Below are 19,849 nucleotides of genomic sequence, written 5' to 3'. Positions count from 1 at the left end.
TGTTGATCAAACACTGACGTCGACTTGTAGTGCTAGTGAACAAACGGGCCAACAGATTTATTCGCACCCGGGTAAAAAGATCGCTACTTTTATAAACTCAATGGTCCATACTATATAATAGAAATGGATAGTGTACGCGAGCAGAGACCCTAAATAAACACCCTCGTTTACAAATTACCATATGTGCTCGGGTCGTATGCCGCTGAAACAGACAATTAGTAGTGCCGCACGACGACAGATCTCATGGATAACTCGGAAAGTGCTCGAGTGTTTGTAAGTGCGACTTCGTGCTACTCAAGTGATGACAAGGTATCGCTAATTTTACCCCTACCGCCAAGACCCGAAAAAGCAAGACCCTCTTTAGGTACTTACAAGTTTTTTTTTTTTGTTCTGTGGGTATCCATTTTACACTTTAGACCGATATTTAACAGAAGTTTAAAAAGTAAAAAATCGCTGTGCAGATAACTGCAGGTACTAGACACACAGATTAATAAAAGAGGTAGAGGAAACGGAAGATTAACGGAAATGAAAAAGGCAACTGCCGTAGCAACTAGAATTAATGAATTGTGTAGCATTAACTGCAGAACGACAATTAAAGACAAATTGATCGCTTAAAACCGCAAGACACGAATTAAAAGACAAGTGCCCCGCAAATGCCCCTCCATCTGATGTAAAGGGTGTTCTTTCTAAGCCAGTTGTGACGAGACTGGTAGCAGAGGTAAATCTTCATGCTGATTGCGACGGTTCTCGTCTACGTCAATAAACGACTCATTGTTTAGCGAGTCGATCATTTGTTCGCTCTTCGCGAACGAACATACGTGAATTTTCATACAGGCGCTGGGGCCACGTGTTTGTAGTAGTGGATATAAAAAGTAACAGTGTTCAGTAAAATATCAACACGATACCACCATGATCACCGAGCTGGCAATGTTATTCACGTAAACGACAGATCGACCCCCGCCAAACAAGGCTGATTCTGCTAATCTGCTGATAATGCACACAGCGCGTGTGATGCCAATGATTATTATAGCTAGATTTTACTATTGCTAGAGATAAGAAAAGGTCTGAGAGGGCCAACGAATGAGCTACATTGCCGTCCTTCGTCACTGGTTGCCCTAAGATATTTATACTGATTACAAGATCGTTAAATGAATTGACGATGAATTTTCTAATTACATATAATATTTATGATTATCAGCGAATAGGTATAGAAATCCGGTTCAAAGCTAACACGATTTACCTTTTAGGTTTAATTGTTACGCCAATGTGTGCAAAGCTGTCATGTGTATCCGGAAAAAAACAATTCTGTTCTTCGTTTATATAGAGATATAGCTGCGAGACTGAAGGAACTTAACTTACCTCGCAAAACTTGCACGAGTAACGCACCCGAAGCACACGACTCATCACTAAGACCTGAGTATCAAAGAGTATTAGTTTAGATTCTAATAACTGACAGTAATCCAACTTATTAGTTGACCTTAGCAGTACGCAACAAATTTGACGTAGGTTTGCTTGCATATGTTCTTGCTCGACTCGTGTAGTCGCTTTCTTTGTTATGGAAACAAAGACCTCTAGACAAAAACCCATGTTTCAAACTATGTAATAATATTAATTTGCATACTGGTCTCCAGGTTACATGCAATATTACTATATTGCCTACTTTATGTATGTGGGCATGCCATGGAACCTTATGGAGCCAATTAAGTTTCGATTAGCAAGTCTATCGTTCAAAGCCTTATGTACCGAACAGAATATATTCCCGGCTCTTAAAGTTAGAGTTCTTTATTTTTTGAAGATGCGCCAGATTCAAATTTCTCCTTTTCTGTAGATTTATCTTATTTCAACGTCTTTGTTCAGCTTGTCGTCGATGTTCTTCCGAGTCACATCAAAGCAATTACAAACAACGTCCGTTGTGCTATTGTTACGCTACTTATAAAAAAAGGAGAAGCATCAAAGCAGGAGATTCAAGGGATAAGGACTACGTTTCGACCCGGTTGTCTCGAACACCGATTCCCATGTAATCAAAATCAGTCTCGTTCTTGTCCTATATTCTGTTGTTCGATCGGGCTTTTTTCTTTGGCCTTTTTCTTGGATCTCTCCGGCTGTGCGCGTCACTGTTTAGTCGTTAGTGTGAATGGACCCGTATTTCGTTTTTCTCGCGTATATTCATCCCAACAGCTAAAAAGCCCCGTTTTGCCCGCCTGCTGCCGTTGGTTTTGGTTTACTCATAGTTCGCGTCGGTCTCAATGTTGATTCCATTGTCCTAGCTCTTCCTCCGGAAGGCAGCCAGCTCTCTGACTCCCGTGTCCGCCTGAAAGCTAGCCGGCTAAACGTCCACATAGGTCGTCTTTCCGCCGCCTGTCTTCCCTGAGCACTGGCCGACCTTCTTCGTTTCCTCTTTTTACCGTAGCACGCTGTTTTCTTTTGTCGTCGTTCGTTCGACTGTCCCTTGATCGACCAGGACTGCTATGTTCCACTGCTTAACCCCGTACCGAAGCTGCTGCTACGCAAAGTGGAGACAAAAAGAACAGAACAAAGCGCGTTTTTTTCTGTTTCGCTGAATCTTCCTTTGATGAACCTGTTGAACAGTTGTGCTATAGCTGTGCTGTAAAAAGTCTGGGAATTGCCGGGCTACTGATGGACCATAGCACTGGCGTATCTGCGTGACAGTGTGCCGAGTTAGAACCCCTTCAAGATACATATAGGACCTGTCGATAAGACAGCCTCTTCGTTTTGTCGCAGGCATCTGAATACGTGCTTAGCATATAGACCGCGATGCTAGCGAGCCTGTCGAACAGGGCTAACGATGGCAGAATACGCAAATGCACGTGTACACAAACATCCCCCTTCACACACAGACATTATATATATATATATATATATTGGATAGCACTGGACTACTTTTATTCTGGATCACGTATATACCTCTACAGAGTACTACTATAGCGACTGTAAAATGTCCTGGCCAATGCCCGGTAGGCTTTCCAAGCTCTTGTAAGAGCTAGACGATGGCAACGATGTCGACGAGCTATCCGGTGCTTTCGTCTCTCGAAGATGCGCCCACTCAAACGGTGACTCAGTTAACCGATGCCAACGCCCGTGGCAACATTAGGACTAAAAAAGTTTGCCTCCCAGCGAGGATAAATCACCAGAAAAGATCTTTTCAGTGCAAAAGCCATGCAGTCTAAAAGGCTAAATGGCTTCATTTGGTTTGTTGCAACCCTGAATGCTTAGATCTCAGAAAGGAGTACAACGCTATACTCCTACGACAAAATAGTAGGTATAAACCGCCCTTAGCGTGACCGGGATGCGCTGTTACAACAACGCGCTGCAAATAGGACATCGGATATTAGGCAAGATTACCAAAAAGGATTTGTAGAATAAGAAGGGCTGGGCCGTTCAAGACAGACCCCAATTATCGCCGCTTAAGCCTAGATCACAATCTGACATTAGTTGCTGCAGAGGGCATAATTCGCTGGGTCAGGTTAATTTAAAGCATTGAGGCTTGCGGTACACTTTCCAGTAGAACTATGGACGTAAAATTAAATACTTACAAAAAATACGGTTCCAATCAAAACAAGAGGTTGAAATATAAATTAATTCATCAAAGTAAATCTGTAATGCCTAAGAAACGCGAATCTGTTTAACCCGGCTATACAGAGTATGATGACCTTTCTGCTTAAAAATGATATTAAAACTCTAAAAAAAAAACAAGATCGAATAACTATTGCTTAAAGCTGAGTTGCCTTCGCAATGTACTCATTAACCCCATATGCGATGTGTTTTGAGAATCGAACAGAATTTTTCTAACTGAATAGGAGCTGGTTGAAGCACCAGAATTCTGTATGGGAATATAAAGGCGACAGTAGACAGAGGATGTTCGAACAATTGCTAGACACGTACGTCTACTTCTACCAATAAGTCTAACAAGAAACAGCCTCTAGGCCAAGTTCTGAAGTTTCATAAAGGTAGCATTTTCTTCGTGTTTTCTTTTCCCTCATAGATAAGGTAATCCCTCTCCGATCTGCTGAACGCGGAGTACAAAACGACAAAAAGTAAAGCTCTACACTAGTCACATCGCGTCCAGGAATGAGTTGGAAAGACGCGGGGCTGCCTTGCTGGCAGGTAGCTCTTTCGAAAACGGAATCTACTCCACTTCGTCAGGAGAGACAAAGGGACAGTCATCCGAACAGGCAGCAAAGACACGAGCCGGCAGAAAAGATGAGAAGGACGGACAGACCCGCAATGCGACTTTAACGAAGGTGGATGGTGCTATCCCCTACAGGACAGGCTGCGTAGGTAGCTTTTACGTACATGCTGCGGCGGTACGTAGGCACGTACCCGGTAGCAAGTAGTGGCAGCGTAAGGCCGGGTTACAAGAAGGAGAAAAGTTTCCAGAAAGGGCTTCCGGAATAAACCGGCAAACCAAAGGGTTTCTCGTCCTGAATTTTTTTATCCTTTTCACCTCCTTACCCTCAAGCGAAAGTCCTGCAAAAGTAAGGGGGTCTCACAAATATATGTATGCGCTTAGAAGGGATGACGGAGATTATCGAGAAAGATTGAGTCGCAGAAACGAGGGTGATGACAGCGTCTTACGTTGTTGTCGATTGCTCATTTGATGCCGTCAAGCTAACCAAGGTGCCATAATGCTTCTTGCCTCGAGATATCCCTGTCACCACTACTTCGATACCACTAAAGCTCTATTTCTCCCTGTATGGCTGTTTTCATCTCTCTCTCTCTCTCTCTCTTTCTGTCCCTTTTTTCTCTCCTTTTTCTTAAAAGTGTAAGACGGACCAAGTCCGGTACTCAGCGACGCAACGCATCAGATATAGTGGTCGCTTCTTTAACTTTAGGCCTCCCCGATTTACCTTTGCGAAAGGTGAGGACGAAATAAATCTTACGCATCTAGTACATGGTACTAAACAGATGATTTATGAGTGAATGTCCCCCTCGAACCCATCGTTTGTTGTCAATAAGCGAGCGTGCTAATCATTGTGACGAGAATGTATTCAATTACTTGCCCGTTACATAGCCAACGTAATTATACCAAAGTTAAACTTCAGGCACAACTTACTACCCCCTGGGTACTTTTGCCTTTTTGTCCTCGCGCTGTAATCAAACCCATAATACGATAAGCAGTTGGCCTCGCCGAACAAAGCGTTAGGTGGAAAACGTATGTATCTTAGCTTTAACTTCCCTTAGCTTTAAACTTCAAATCGAGTTGAAATTTCATAAAAAAGTATTACGTCTCGATGCGTTCGCAGTAAGTATTCAAGCAGTGTCGCTAGCAGTTCAGGTAAGCCGCTCTTCATTAGGTACTCATTGCATTGTGTTTGTCGTCTCGCTATGAGAAAATGTAGTAAGAATACTTGAACGATAAAAGGCCGTCGAATTTAGCACTATAGCGCTATATGTTGAATCGAAAAATAAAGGGCCAGTCAGCGCCTTTGCTGCAATTACAGTCAGTGCTGCATAATAGGGGAATGGAAAAAAGCCTCGTGTTGACTAAATATTTACCACTCGATTATAAATTATGGACTGACAGCTAACATAACCTCTACGGCACCGTGTCGTCCTGCACATGGCGATTCGAGCGTAAGACGGACGCCCCTTACCCTCAAACCGTACCACCTTTCTTACCAAATAGGGAAGCATGTTATTACTGTTACGTTCTTTCAGTAGTTGGACCGATCCGGCCGGCCTGTTCGTTTCACTACAGTCAGTTTGTCCATGGGGCCACTTGTTAACGGAAAGGGCAACTGCTGACTAAAAGACGAGACGTCATCAGCAATAATCGAGTAAGGACCGAACATTTAATAATAGCGAGCGACGACTTCCTTTGTCGTTTTTGCCGGTTATCAGCGCCAGTTGCCGTTGAGTTCGCAAAAACATAGTACGCAGCTAAGCTGCTACGCTACCGTCGAGCAAAGGCTATTGCTCTGCCTACCGAACACTGTGAGCGTTGAATGCACTGAAAGAGTTCACAAAATGACGTGGCTTCCGTGAGATTTGTCGGCTATACTCCATTTATAAGTGAGCTATAGCGTGACTGTGCGCGTGAGGAACCACACTTAGTCCGTAGCCATGGAGGTTTCACGAAGATAAGGAGTTCTAGTGTGATTTGTCCGGTACTTCATTTTTCACTTGAGCTCCACCGTTGTTTGCCGCTTAGGCCCCAATCACTTCTTGCGATTCCCGTATCGGTTTCAGTGCAGCTCTGCGTACGTGTTGATACAGTGACCTTATATAAATATAAGATCTTCTGTTGCTATTAGGCGGCACAAAAAGAACTCGCCACCACATGACCAACAGAAAAGTACAGTCGAACAAACAGGCTTTCATGTATTGTTGGCGTACTACTGGTAGTCTCTTATGGCTTTTTAAATTACACTCCTGCCTCGCAATTTTGTGTAGCTAATTGATAATGTAGCCTCTTTTGTTTTTTACTCAAATGAATTATGCGTATGAGACTGCATTATAGCGTGAAATGAAAGTAACAGCTCAACGTGCCCAAGTGTCGACCCTCGCACGCTTACGCACGGCGAGATTATCACGCGCGCACTATTTTAAAGCGTCCTTTTCCATTTTTCGTCCAGTCCGCGAGAGATCCACAGCCACGAACTGACCAAATAGCCTTACATTCAAACGTTCATTATCAGCGTTGCGCCTCAGCTGTATCATGATGAAGTCAGTTGCAGGACTCCGGATGCTATAACGACATAAAATTTTCAAGCTGCACTTTGACAGTGCGAACGAACTAGCAGGGCCACTAACTACTACTATTACGATCAGCTTCTATTACAACGAGTGTCCAACCAGCCCCGCTGTCTGTGAATAAACCGTCATTTGCATTTACGTGAACACGTTATAAGGGCATAGTATACTATCTACTACAGTTTTTAAGCTCGCGTAATTTTTGCGTTTGCCGCCTATTTCTCTGCTGCGCTAGCTACCGAGCTTGCCTATATTGGCCGATTGCCAAACGTCTATAAGCAGAAGCGTTAAGTATACATCTTATACATAGATATGTAGGTACAATAGGGGATGAACGAAAATGCTAACCTATCGTCATCTGTCTGTAACTGTCTACGACATGAACTACACTTTTCACATTGCTCAATGGACCCGCACGGACGCATGCATGTATAAAGGTCTGTGGATACGATGCGAAAGAATATTGAAACAGAAGGAATTGAGGGTTTTAGATCGAAAATGACCACAACCAGGTAGCAGTACTCGTATAGCGGATCCAAAATGCCGATTTTGGCGGGTCAGTTGGCCGAACCTAAGGGATCGCTATGTTTCTTATTGCCTTAACAGCTGTATGCTTTTACTTTTACTATCATTAACGAGATATAAATAGCACAGGCATTTGAAGCACCTTGTATGTGTTGCGGGTACAATAAGGCTGATCTTTTCATAGCGTACAGTATCTTATCCCTTCGACACTTCGAAGAACGAATAACTCACTCTGCTCTAAATCGATGCTGCTATTGTCCATCTCTTCACATAATTGCCCCTAAAGCTCGAGTATAATGTCCGCGTGAAGTTACCTTGTTACGAGAAAATTATGTATGTGGTAAAATTTTTCAAATCGAGAGAAACACGCGGAGTGGAAATATAACAGGTAGGGGTAATGCTACCGACGCTGCCGTAATTGCTCGGGGCGAGCCAACTGGCCGAACTACGGAATTGATTCACCATCTGTTCGTTGCAATAACCAACGAAGCAGTAAACAGTGAATCGCCAGACGTCTGACCATTAAATATACTTGTGAGGCATCTGCAGATCCATTCAGTGTCTGCTTTCTGGCTACTTAACATAGCAAGCTACGGTCATATAATCACCATAAACATACGCCTCGGTATCCGTCGCAACTTTGCTATAGAAACATTCTATAGTTTCATTGACCAGGCTGATTTTGCCACAGTTCCGCGCTCTGCTATCCCACAAAGGGAACGCGTCCTATTTTTGTGAAAGTAAAAACTTTTGGTTATCGGTATCCACTGCCAGATGTCTTTTCCATTTAAAAGCGCGCCGTGCATACTAGAATTAATATTACGATACATAAAAACATGTAAATTTATGAAAATAACAAATGAACTTAAAATGGTCGTTAGGTCGAACAACCGTAATTATCAGTTATGAGTTTATTTGTTGATGTGAACTCGTTTGCGGTCCAGTGATTTCTTTTCGACCACTGCTATATGTAGCATTCTTCTAGTCTCTGTATGTGTATATATATATATATATATTGTAAATTCGTCAAGGCAGTCTGCGCTGTAGAGAGAGCTGTCCAACGAAGACTTTATGTGGTGTGTCAGGACCGTATGTAGGTCGTAGTCAGTGGATAAAGACAGGAGGTAGAACGGATAAACTAAAGAAAAATCCAGGACACAATGAGGAGAGTAGGGTTTTGTGATGTCGACCGCACGCTCCTTCCGTGGTGAGGATTAGCGAGAGACGAGGTACGCCATGTCGAGCAAAGAGCGTACCTCCCTGTCTTCAACGAGTATTCAAAGAACTGACAACGACCAGTGCCAACCTCTACGAGTCGAGCGGAGGTCTTTTGTTTTGTCGATGCAAGGCTCTCTGGCGGAGCGCCCTAACCATCGTACTAGCCGGCCTACATAGGCCTGCAAACCAAGCGTGCGCCTAGCGGTTGCGGGTGTCAGGAGTCGGTCACACTCGATCATAACAACCCGCCCACTCTTTGTCCGGGCACAGCGTGTGTCTAGCTCGCAGAGATGAACTCGTCGAAAGCACGCACAGCCAATCACTAACGACAACGCCATTAGCGACGATGGAGTATGTGTGTATTCAATATGTGTACTCGCTGAGCTTTCATTTTGACACCACGCAAATGATCAAAAGGAAGAAGGAGCAAAGGAGAAACTACAGAGGAAGCTTTCGAATGGATCTAGTCTTGACTAGGCACTGTGAACGGTGAACGGACGCCGACGAGGAGACTGGCACACACAAGGTATAAAGCACGAGCCTCTGACCGACCGAGAGACTCACAATCTAGCGAGTCCAGAGAGGGAACCGGATAGGAACAGCGCGAGTATAAAAAAAAAATAAAGAAAACCTTCTAACAACGACTGAGTCGCCGCGTAATGAATATGTGATTGGCTGTACCACTAGAAACTTGAGATGACGACCAATTAAGCCTAGGGCATCGAAAGACGGAGATTTATGTTGTTTTCTGATAATATTTGGTGGCTCTCATGGCCACCTCTGTGATCTCCGTGCAGAAAAACTAGTTTACGGAATCTTACTGCTATAAGTCACTGGGAGAGCATGTCTGGCTGATTGCACGATGTACAAGTTCTGTACATATCTGGAAGAATCTTGGCCAGTGTGCGTATCACAATAAATAGGTATAGGAAGGCAGAATATATATACAGAGAAGTATCGTACAACCGGTGCCACTATTCGTATCGTCCAGAACGTTCGTAAAGAGTTGCACACTATATTAGGTTGAAAAACATCCTTATATTGATTGTAAGCCTTGAACTCTTTTTGTGCCACCTTGTAGGAATCTGAAGCGGACACGTGCGTTACAGAAGGTCTAGAGATGACGCAGCACAAGATGACGGTCATCGAATCTCCACAGAGTCCACCACCTCGTAGCCCTTCGTCGGACAAGGACGTGAGGACCCGCGGAGGAAATGCTAGTCTCGTCAGCACATACGTGGCCAGCCGAAGACTCAAACGTAAGCTGAAGGCCGCAGCCAAGAGCCTCGAGCTAAAGGAGGCACTTACGAAGCAGCTGCAGGGCCATATCGCCAAGAGCCTCATCAGCGGTATTGCCAATCGACTCGAGCAGCAAATTGTCCAAAGTCTCGTCACCAATTTAAGTGCTAGCACGGCGGCAAACTCGCAGTTCGGCGTTCAACAGAGTGTCCTAGCTGCACAACCTTCAGCATCCGAGGTAAACAAAGTTAGGCTGGCGACGTTAGGTACTATAAGCCAACTGACAAATCGATAGACTGAAGGCCAACATTGAGAGAGCTCTCGTTGTTCATAGAAAGCTAAGATATAGTGTGTTAGCAAAAGGCAAGTAAAAATCAGCCAAGGCTACCAGAAAGAAGAAGGGGGGGGGGGGGGGTCAGTCAGCATGATCAACGATGGACTCGTTAAAGCGACGGACAGGCGGAAGAGGAGCAAAAGAGATCCAAGAACCCAAAGAGCAACGAAGACCCAGCTGGAGCGGGGTAAGGATGCAATGGGGAAATCCTGTGAGATGGGGCTTCTCCTCTGCGGTTGCAGCTATCGAAAGTTGCAGTCCTGATCCCTCGAACCATGGCTTGCTGTACCGGCCCTGAGAAAGCGTCAGCTTGAAGCTCTCTCAACACTGCCGCAGTTGACCTCACTTTTATCTTACCCTTTTCTAATCTGCGTGTACTTCGTCTTTGCCTTCAGGTGGCGTGCAATATGTACCAGGTTCCAGGAAACGTCCAGCAGCCAAATCCAATCGGTGGGTTTACGCTTATACATCTAACAACTTTAGTGGCAGCCTACAAAATATAGTATCTAATAGGCAAGATCACAATTCACGACGTCGCACACACAGAGACATATTATGCGCAATTTCCGCCGCAGCATCCATTGTGAGCTGCCGTTTCATACATGCCACGATGTGATTACAATACAGATATTGATAAACCAGCGAGATCACATGACACAAGCAACCTTTCAGCACTGAAGCTTAACGAAAGCAAACGACCTTTTAGGTACAGGCAGGCTGGGCATGACCGGGGGTCCATCTGTCCAGAACGTTCGGGGCGTACCTGCTGGGCCTGGCCAACTGCTCGTAAACAATCTGTTGGGCCAGCTGATAGGTTCTACGCAGCCCACGCCACCAGTCAGCCTTGGCGGTATGCCTACATGTGGTGTACCAGTAGCGCCTCAGCCTCACCATTATCGACCCAGCAGTACAATGTCATCGCAGCAAAATGGTTTGTATGCATGGAATCCTTACCTTCTTATCCATCATGAGTTACTCAACAATTGCACGTAAGATTTTCATGACACTGCAATAACAAAATGTGAATGAAGGAAGCTAATTTTTTTATAATATAAAAAAAAATTATTATAATGCCATTCCGTTTCCGTTTTGCCAACCAGTGCTGTTATTTTTATTATTATCATCTTTATTACTATTACTGCTGTCTCCTATTCAGTCATAATAAAATACTATTGCTTTAATCGAGTTATACCGCTCGAAAGGCCGCCCTTAGCCTAGGTTTCGTCACATCTCGGTAAATAAAAGTCTAGCCGTAGCAGCTATCGCTGATGACTCTCGTTATCGAGAACTATTGGGAGTACCAAGCCAATGCCTTCTCTTTATAAATAAAGGCTCTAGTTTCACGTTAGATTGTCTGTGCCCAGATTTATGACACCGTAGGATGCTACTGCCACCCGTAGCAACTAACGTTGTAGCAGCGGCAGCCACAGGCGCGGACAATAACAACGAGTTGCATCTTGAGTGCACGCCATACTGAGTGAACTCCGCGTGACGGTCGTGCAGTGGCATTTCCACTATTACGATCACTACGACCCATACTCAATCGAATCTAAGCATAGGTTTCAGTAAGCCATGGCGCACTTGAGGGCACTAGAGCGTTGCAGTTCTCTTTTCTAGAAAAGAGAAGAGACCAAAAGCTAGTAGCCAGCACATCTGTCATTGGTAGTAGTTACTTGTGCTTTACCAGTGAAGGCGATGCTACCGCTCGTTTGTTGCTACCGCTCGTATAATACTGTTGAATGAAAGGCTTCAAGCTTTATGTCCGGGACTACCTTTAGGCATTACATGAGACGATTGGTTGCTCTTTAAGGCTCTTTCTTTTACCGTCAGTGAGATTACTGCCGTAGATAGTACGGTTCGCTGCTACCGTCGTTACACAGTTGGTACATTTCGACTTTCCATCGTTGTATTGCCGCTTACTTGCTTTCCACACCTTCTCTACTTTTCGCTGTGGCAGATTCCTTGTCGCTACCATCAAAATACCAACAGCAGATCCCGCCTGCGCTCGCCCACCATCTCGCATCGCTCAACAACCCGGCCGGCAAACAGATTGAAGGACCTGAAGGCTCCAACCTGTTCATCTACCATCTACCACAGGTAGGTAATGACTAAGAGCAAAAACATCATTGACACTCACGTATATTATATATACTCACTTTCGTAGACATGCCGGAATCTAGCCAGCGACCAGCCTTTACTGTGAAGATGGCAACATCAGCGTACCGACGCAGCAAAACCTTGCCGTTTTGTTGTTGCCATGCGATCACAACTCAGTTAAGGGTTCGTCGAAATTTTATAGCATTGTCGCTGTTACGTTCCGCGTTGCATGTAGCAGTCGAGACAAGAGCGTCGTTTGCTATGGACGGGCCAAAGTAAAAAATGGGCGATGCTAACAACGTTGGCCACAAACCCATCCACACATATGTCCACGTAGAGATATACACAGACAAAGAGTGACACAATTCAATTTTTAGAAACTTTCACCAACTTGCGTTATCGGTTGCCACGGGTCGTGCCTCTGTGCCGCCTACTCTTTTTCTGGGACTTTATTTATCGTATGTAAGCGTTAAGTGCGTATTCTCGATTGTATCTTTTTGTAGCAGTAAGACGTATTTCCGGACCACCGCCTAATTTTAAAGAGTTAAGTTAAGAGGCGACTCTTACAAGTAACCGTTAGCTCGATGTCACAGTTAGACGTTCCACAGTAATAAAGGCTAATTAATAGGTGTCCATCTTTTAGTTGTCTCTGGCGAACGCATATTCGGCTGATATTACTGATATTAAGGTTATTTCATTCGGGTCGGGCATTTGTTGTCTAATACAAGCCTATATCAATACAATAATTTGTGATAAATAGATGAAACCCCGGGCTGTTAGCCTCTATCACTGGGGTGCACGCGCATCTATCCCTTACGCAGGTTACGATTGTGGTTACCAAGTTTACGCACAAGCCACTACCAGAGCCGTTTTCGTATGGATTTGATCGCAATTAGCCCACAACTTTAATGGGGAGAAATCCTACATGCTAGTTTTGTCACAAGATAGGGTCATCTTTAAGGCAGGAATGAAGTTGGCCGAAACCAGTAGTACGGCAATGCCCCATATACAGAACGTGAAAGTTAACACGAATTTGCAATCGCCCAGATGCGTGTCAGTCCTATCGGTCTATCGAACGGCCGAAAAGTTGTAGTTAACGCATGAAGGCATTAGAGCGATTTTGCAGACCCTAGATAATCTGTGAGGTTGCGTCCTGTGACACCTCAAATCGCGCCAAGAGATGTGGCATTGTAGTGCAATAACCTCGGCAGTGAATAGTAAATAGCGATATAATGGCTGGAACAGTTAACCATAGAAGATCAGAGAATATCTTTCGTTCCCGCTTTAAACAGTGTAGCAGTTAGTATGATCAGCCTAGCCTAGCATCTGACCATGCCATGAATAGTAAAAGCTGATACTAAACAGCTGTATTCTATCCTAACGTATTGATCGATCATTCAAATACTGGTCACTCGCGGTAAACATACAACCATATCTAATCTAACAAACACAATATGGCCCTCATGTGGTCATCATTCTACAATTATGCATATGCATCTGTGTTTGTTATCATGTTGATGTTTACAGGACTTCTCTGATAGCGACATGGTGCAGCTGTTCATGCCGTTCGGCGAGGTGATCTCAGCTAAGGTGTTTATTGATAAACACACACAACTCTCCAAGTGTTTCGGCTTCGTATCGTATTCGAACGCTATTAACGCACAGGCGGCTATCAAAGCATTAAACGGGTTCCAGATCGGCGCCAAGCGACTCAAGGTGCAGCTTAAACGATCAAAACGACCTGATCAGCAACGTTACTGAGACAAGAATCAATCAGACAGAGCATAAGAAAACAACATATATAACGGTTGTTTTTTTTTTTCATACAATTCTCTGCATTGACATTGTCATAATACATCGATCGTAGGATTTCTCCACGGGTATGAGTACCAGATCAGTGTAGCAGATTTTACTGACAGATGTTACTGGAAGTTTTTTCCAAAATGATGCTATAACGTTAAACGTCAGAAAAACAATAACGGTTACTATTAATAGTTGCAAAACTTGTTTTTTTTTTCATAACAATTCGTACAACTTCCAAAGGGATAATGGCTTAATTTCTATAGTAGTCAATAATGATCATGACGATGATGATTCTAGCCATAATAATGAGACAGGAGTGATGTTATGATAACGATCATGATATTCTACGGATTCATGAAATGTACACTTGTATAGCGTATTCGGTGCTGTTGTGAAAGATTGTCGAGGTGTACATTAAACTATTGCACATATATTGCTCTGAATGGTCGTCGTTCAGCAGCTACACGCTAGGCCATTGCCTTGTGCAGCTTCACTTGGTCGTCGGTTTGATGGCTGACCTTTGATCCTAGCCGTGTTAAAGGTAGGCCTCCTAGGCTCGTCTTAACACACACAACGCCGTATCTACCAAGGAGGATACCAACAAGTTCTGAAAATGTGGGAGCAATGAGCAAGACAGCGTACTTAGACAACCCTTTGCGGTTTCCAAGGTCTACAACCTCGCACAGAAAGACGGGTGCCCTCAGAGATCGACAAACGAGAAGAAAGGAAGCAGCGAGAGGAAGGAACTGACGGCGATTTACATGACGAAAGGCGAGTTCGTATGGCGTAACAATCTTGCCGTGTACACGAGGGGTCATTGGGATTCGTTTACAAGAGTAGTAGCGTCAGGACAAATGAATATCCTAAAAGCCAGAAAAGCAAACTACCGACCCCTACATACATAAGAACAAGTACTACTTCCAGAACTACGGTCGGCCGCTGCCGCGGCCGCCTGTTGTTGTTGTTGTTATTACGGCTGCGAAACACCGAACAACAACAACAACAACAACAACAACAAGTGATTAATGTATTAATAAATGTCTATCCTGTATGCGTATTTTTCCAGCCAATGCGTTTTCACTAAATGTCGTTTTATTCAGCTCCGCCAGAGAGCGTTGTTTGCTTTCCATTTGCTTCCAGTAGCTGCAACTGATCGATCCCCAACTAGTCAGCATTCGATTACAAATCATATGGAGCCTTTTATCGCTCAAAATGAAAGAGGTTTGTATACGTTCGTGCACAATTACTCAATGAAGAAATCAGCAGTGGTTTTTCGTCTAGTTATGAGCGTCATTCGGTAGAGTAGAGAGAAAAAGTTAACACGATCCCTTGCGAATCGATGACTGAAGTCTATGGAGGTCAGGCTATAGTCAGATGGTCAAACCTCTACGTGTCTAAGAGTGCTAGCCGTAAGTTATCGGCTATAAAGAAGTAAAAAATAGAACGCTTACAGGAGCCCTCGTAAATTGCCCGCGACAGTGGTAAAGCAGAAATTCGCAACCTAGATAAAATAATATTATCATGATATTTGGTTAATATCTGACAGTATAATTACCTAGAAAAACCAAAGATTTCAATTGCAAAAAAGTGCAACTAACAAAAAAAAGTTCCTGTGCACTCTGTTTTTATTAAATTTACCTATTGTTATTGCTTCATGTTGGCAAAGTAAGATTCGGACGAATAATATGTTGTAATACGGCATTTGTTTTTTCTCTTTCGGTAACACAGAATTATACTCCTTTGTCAAGCCTTTAGAAGTCGAACGGCCTATCTAGCAAATTGTCTAAGTAGAGGCGAAACCTTTAAACCCATGCGTTTACATAATATTGTTAAACATGGACACAGCATCGCCTGTTCGTATTATCTAACTAGATTAGAACAGCATACGTTGAAGGTCTGCCCTATTTATCATGTACGTTCTACATAAAATAAAGATAACAAAGATCAATAACGGTGCAAGTTTGAAAAAGTCAAATGACTATAGCGTCTTAAGTTGGTTAGTGGCCTGATTAATACCCAGAACTAGCCATCCAGCGTGTAAAAGTATAATAACATATAATTTACTCCAAAGTACACAAGCCTTTGCAGCAATGACTTAACACATCACACAGTAACAACTAACAATGACTAACATTTCACTTTTTAAGAAAAGCGTAGCGGATGCAAGGAGAAAATTTTTAGACGAAGAAGTCGGGTAGAACCGCGTAATTCTAGGGGCTAATTTAAGCCTAGAGTCGGCCTGTTTGCGGAAGGGGTACCGGGGCGGGCCAGCAAGTTTGGCTACTCTATACAAACATAATAACAACATGCTGTACGCGCACGAAGCGTCTGCCTTTGGTCGTCGTTCATATGTTTGTCTGTCCTCTTGCGGAAAACGAGTGAAAGTCTGTTTGCATTCATGTAAACGCGCTAATACAAATCCTTGAAGTCGAGTCCTCTAGCGAGCGAAGCGTGTCCAGGCATCTTGTTAGCCACGGCCGGTTGGGCTAAATCGCCCACTCATATTCGACGTGTGTATGCTCATTAGGAGGGTTAGAAGCACTTGAAAATCCCCTTAACTACGAGAAATGCTGCCATTTTCAAGCTGACCAAGACAGACCAGGCCATTTCGTGCTACCACGCAATGGCACATTACGCACGGCAGCTGCAAATAGTTATCATAGCTAATCTCTGTTTTACTACGGCCATTTGTCACACTTTGTTGCACGTTTCTCATTGAGTTTTGAAAGGCAACCTCGAATTGCATCGACTAGCCGTGCCCGATCATCATTAATCAATAGCTTCAACAAAATTTGTTTATTGTTAGGTTGCATCGTAACAGGCCAATCTTCTCCAGATGCCAAGGCCAACGATTAGCTAAATAAAAGGACACTTGCGATTCGAATATCGGTAACATGTTTCGTAACTAGGTTCGTCATTGATTGATGCGCTGTGCATGCATAAGCCTTCATTAGATAGACACATCTGTTGCAGCTATTAGGTACAATTGATCTGAATAATACGGCAAGATCGAACTAGCAGAGATAGAACAAAGATCGTCTTTCTTTCGTCTTAACACCTAGACCATTGTGATGACTAGTAGTAGAATATTTCGAGGATCAACTTAAAATTTATCTAGATCACGTATAATAAATCTTTCAAATTCCCCCATAACGTTCACAGACTTCAACCGAACACGATCGGATCAGCCTATCGTCGTCTTCGTAGTAGTCGGCCTTCCATTTGTAATTTATTCTTTCTTTATTACAACTTAACTTAAGTGCAAAAGTCGTTTGATTTTTTAGGGATTTTTTAAGGATTTTATTCGTGGCATTATATTTAAGTAGAAGGAGCAAAGGTAAAAACCAATTTAATTTGTGATCAACGTATACAGCCAACGTTCATTCTGTTTCATACCGTCTTTGCGCTTGTGGATTTGATACGAGTCTTTTTCGTAGTTGACTTCCCATTAATTTCATATATTGACCATAAACTATTATAACATAATTAGGTTGTGAATAGCTCAGCTGTCCTGAAAGGTCCTGTGTCTGTAAAGCATTCAATGTAATATCGCATGGTAGCGAGGGCGGCATCTTTGGAGACCTGTTCGTGCCCAGTGCGACCGTCCAAGCTACTACTGATCGTGCTTTGTCGGAATGATCTGTATCAATACCACTAAAATTCTGTGTCTCTTTGCCTTCTCATCCAAATCGCCGTTGTAAAGCAGCTCGATGTTTCGTGGGTCGCCAAAGTGTCATCCTGGGAAAAGCTGCGCGTGAGCTGGAATTGGTCGAATAAACACGTTTTCTTATTAAAAAAGTTAGAACCTCTTTTCTTTATGTTTTAGCGATTCTTTTTTTACTAACCGTTGAAAACGTATGTATAAGAAAAAAAACTTCAATCGGTACAACAGCAGCAGCAGCAGCAGCGTGGTGGCCAGTTTCTAATGCAGGTATTGTCCCTGGACATAGACAGAAATAAGGCCATTCATGTTTTGGAATCACTGACATACTGAGAGGATCCGATAAATTCAATCATAGTCTTCTCCGCTTTCACAAATCTGTATGACTGGTCACCTTGGGGCATTGGTCAGCTAAGTGTGTTTCTACTATTAGTGTACGTTGTCGACGCCGTTTATGCAATTTCAGCCACGGTATCAGCGTTAAAGATCTCATTCTAAAACCCAAAGATGGTCTGCCATTTTGCACACCAGTGAGCAATTCTAAGACGCTTCGTGCTCTTTCTCCACGTATATACATATTTATGTGTGTGTGCCATCAAATTGAAGACCTTTTGTTACGCTTTACTTATAGGACCGTATCAAAACTAAAATATATATATATTGAAACTGATTTTTCACCTTCGCTAGACGTGTCGCTCCTATCGATCAGGCTTATTCAATGTAACCACAATTACTATTATGATTCTGGGACTTCAACCGCTTGTTAGTTATTTTCGAAACGATCGTTCGAAACGGTGGAGCCGTATTGGTAGGTATACACTCGTTAAGGTATAACTCAAATACGGTCCAATCAAAAAAAAAAAGCTTCAGCAGAATTAAATTCTAGACTGACAGCAGGTCAAAGATGCCAAACATTGCAAAAACCTAGAACGGCCAAAGGCGTAAAACGTCTAACAGAAACTAATTATTGGAGGCTATTTGCACGAGCCAAAAACGGCCGTTAATTTCTGTAAGCACTTTTAAGGCATTTTAGGCCCTCTTAAGAGACCTATAAGGGTTTGTTTCATAAAAAAGATGTCGGAAAGCCGCACGACAACCGTCAACCGTCAGTTCTGAAAAAACAAGATGGCGACAGGGACTGGTAAAGCGCAAAGAGACTGAATAATAGATTTCTTATTTCTGCTTAAAGTACGAAACATACACATCATTTTTTACTATCGTGACAAGTTTGTTGCCCTGTTCTAGAAAAAACAGGCTTTTGTCTAGTACCAAAAATGCCGGATGAGCCAATGCGTGACATAATATATACATATTCATATAGTTATGATAATGTGTCTGTCTGTTGATATAGCGATACGGAGAACAGCTGCAAAAATTTCGCCTGAATTTTATATGTCTTGGTAGATAATAGTGCTACTGTGCCTACTACATGTACCGTTGTAGTATCATTTTAGAACTGCTGGCGCAGCGATCAAGAGCGTGTTTCGTGGTCGTGAACCCGACCCTCTATTGCTCTGTCGCTGCTTAGTTCTGCTTTAGGCGGTCTAAATATTTTGCGGCCCGATCTTGGCCGACTGGTGAAAGTGGTCGACCAAACCCAAACCGATGCCAGGACACTTTTACCGTCATCGTAGACGCTTCGACGTAGCAGCAGCACCATAGTTCTGCATCCGCAGCTGCTGCTGCTGCTGCTGCTGCTGTCGTGTGAAAAATCAGCTTAGCCCAAAAGGATGACTCAAGCCGACCCAGAGTCACGTTTAAACAAGAGCCATCTTTCCACTGTCAAAAAAAGTTGTCCATTTGCTTTTCTCTCATAGCACCTATTCCGTCTAAGGTTGAACTCTAACTGTAGCTTGCTAGTAGTCTATATCTGAGAAAGACAAGGCCAGCAAAGAGATAAACAAATATCTTTGAAGTCTTATCAATAAACAGAAGAATCACTGCGCTTATTTCATCGTTGGAACCGCGTAATTAAGTCACATGATCGTCCTAATTAAAGAATCTTCTGTGTCATCCATTTGTTGATACTTACTCCTGATATTTTCGCTCTGGCTAAATAATTTTAACCTGGTTTATCTAACCGATTCACACTGCACTGTGTATGAGTATGGGTAGAATGCGCTACCACTTATCGAACGCACGCCTTCACTGCTTACGGCTTGTCCGTATAAATCTTGTGAAAGTTGCCAGGCTAATGAATGTCGACACATTTGTTCAATACGAATATGATCCGTATCCGAGGTTGTATTGAACGCCGG

The 19,849-nt window shown here is 43.3% G+C and overlaps 1 protein-coding gene across 16 annotated transcripts in view; it reads left to right on the top strand.

Moving 5' to 3' along the window:
- LOC111250823 (uncharacterized) overlaps window positions 1-13,932 on the top strand; it is a 67,401-nt gene extending 53,469 nt beyond the window's left edge. For 6 of the 16 annotated variants that reach the window (XM_022806652.2, XM_022806624.2, XM_022806704.2 and 3 more), the window contains exons 2-6: window positions 9,539-9,934; window positions 10,426-10,480; window positions 10,737-10,961; window positions 11,988-12,127; window positions 13,655-13,932. In XM_022806652.2, coding sequence (XP_022662387.1) covers window positions 9,539-9,934; window positions 10,426-10,480; window positions 10,737-10,961; window positions 11,988-12,127; window positions 13,655-13,888 — 1,050 coding nt within the window. In that variant the 3' untranslated portion in view covers window positions 13,889-13,932. The other 10 variants (XM_086982977.1, XM_022806642.2, XM_022806661.2 and 7 more) reach the window with 10 other exon arrangements.
- Window positions 13,933-19,849: the final 5,917 nt, after the last annotated feature.

Source organism: Varroa destructor, unplaced genomic scaffold (genome assembly GCF_002443255.2).
Source record: "Varroa destructor unplaced genomic scaffold, Vdes_3.0 BEIS01000001.1, whole genome shotgun sequence".
NCBI classification, from domain to species: Eukaryota; Metazoa; Arthropoda; class Arachnida; order Mesostigmata; family Varroidae; genus Varroa; species Varroa destructor.
The sequence above is the reverse complement of the archived record's forward strand: the minus strand, read 5'-3'. Positions and strand labels throughout refer to the sequence as shown.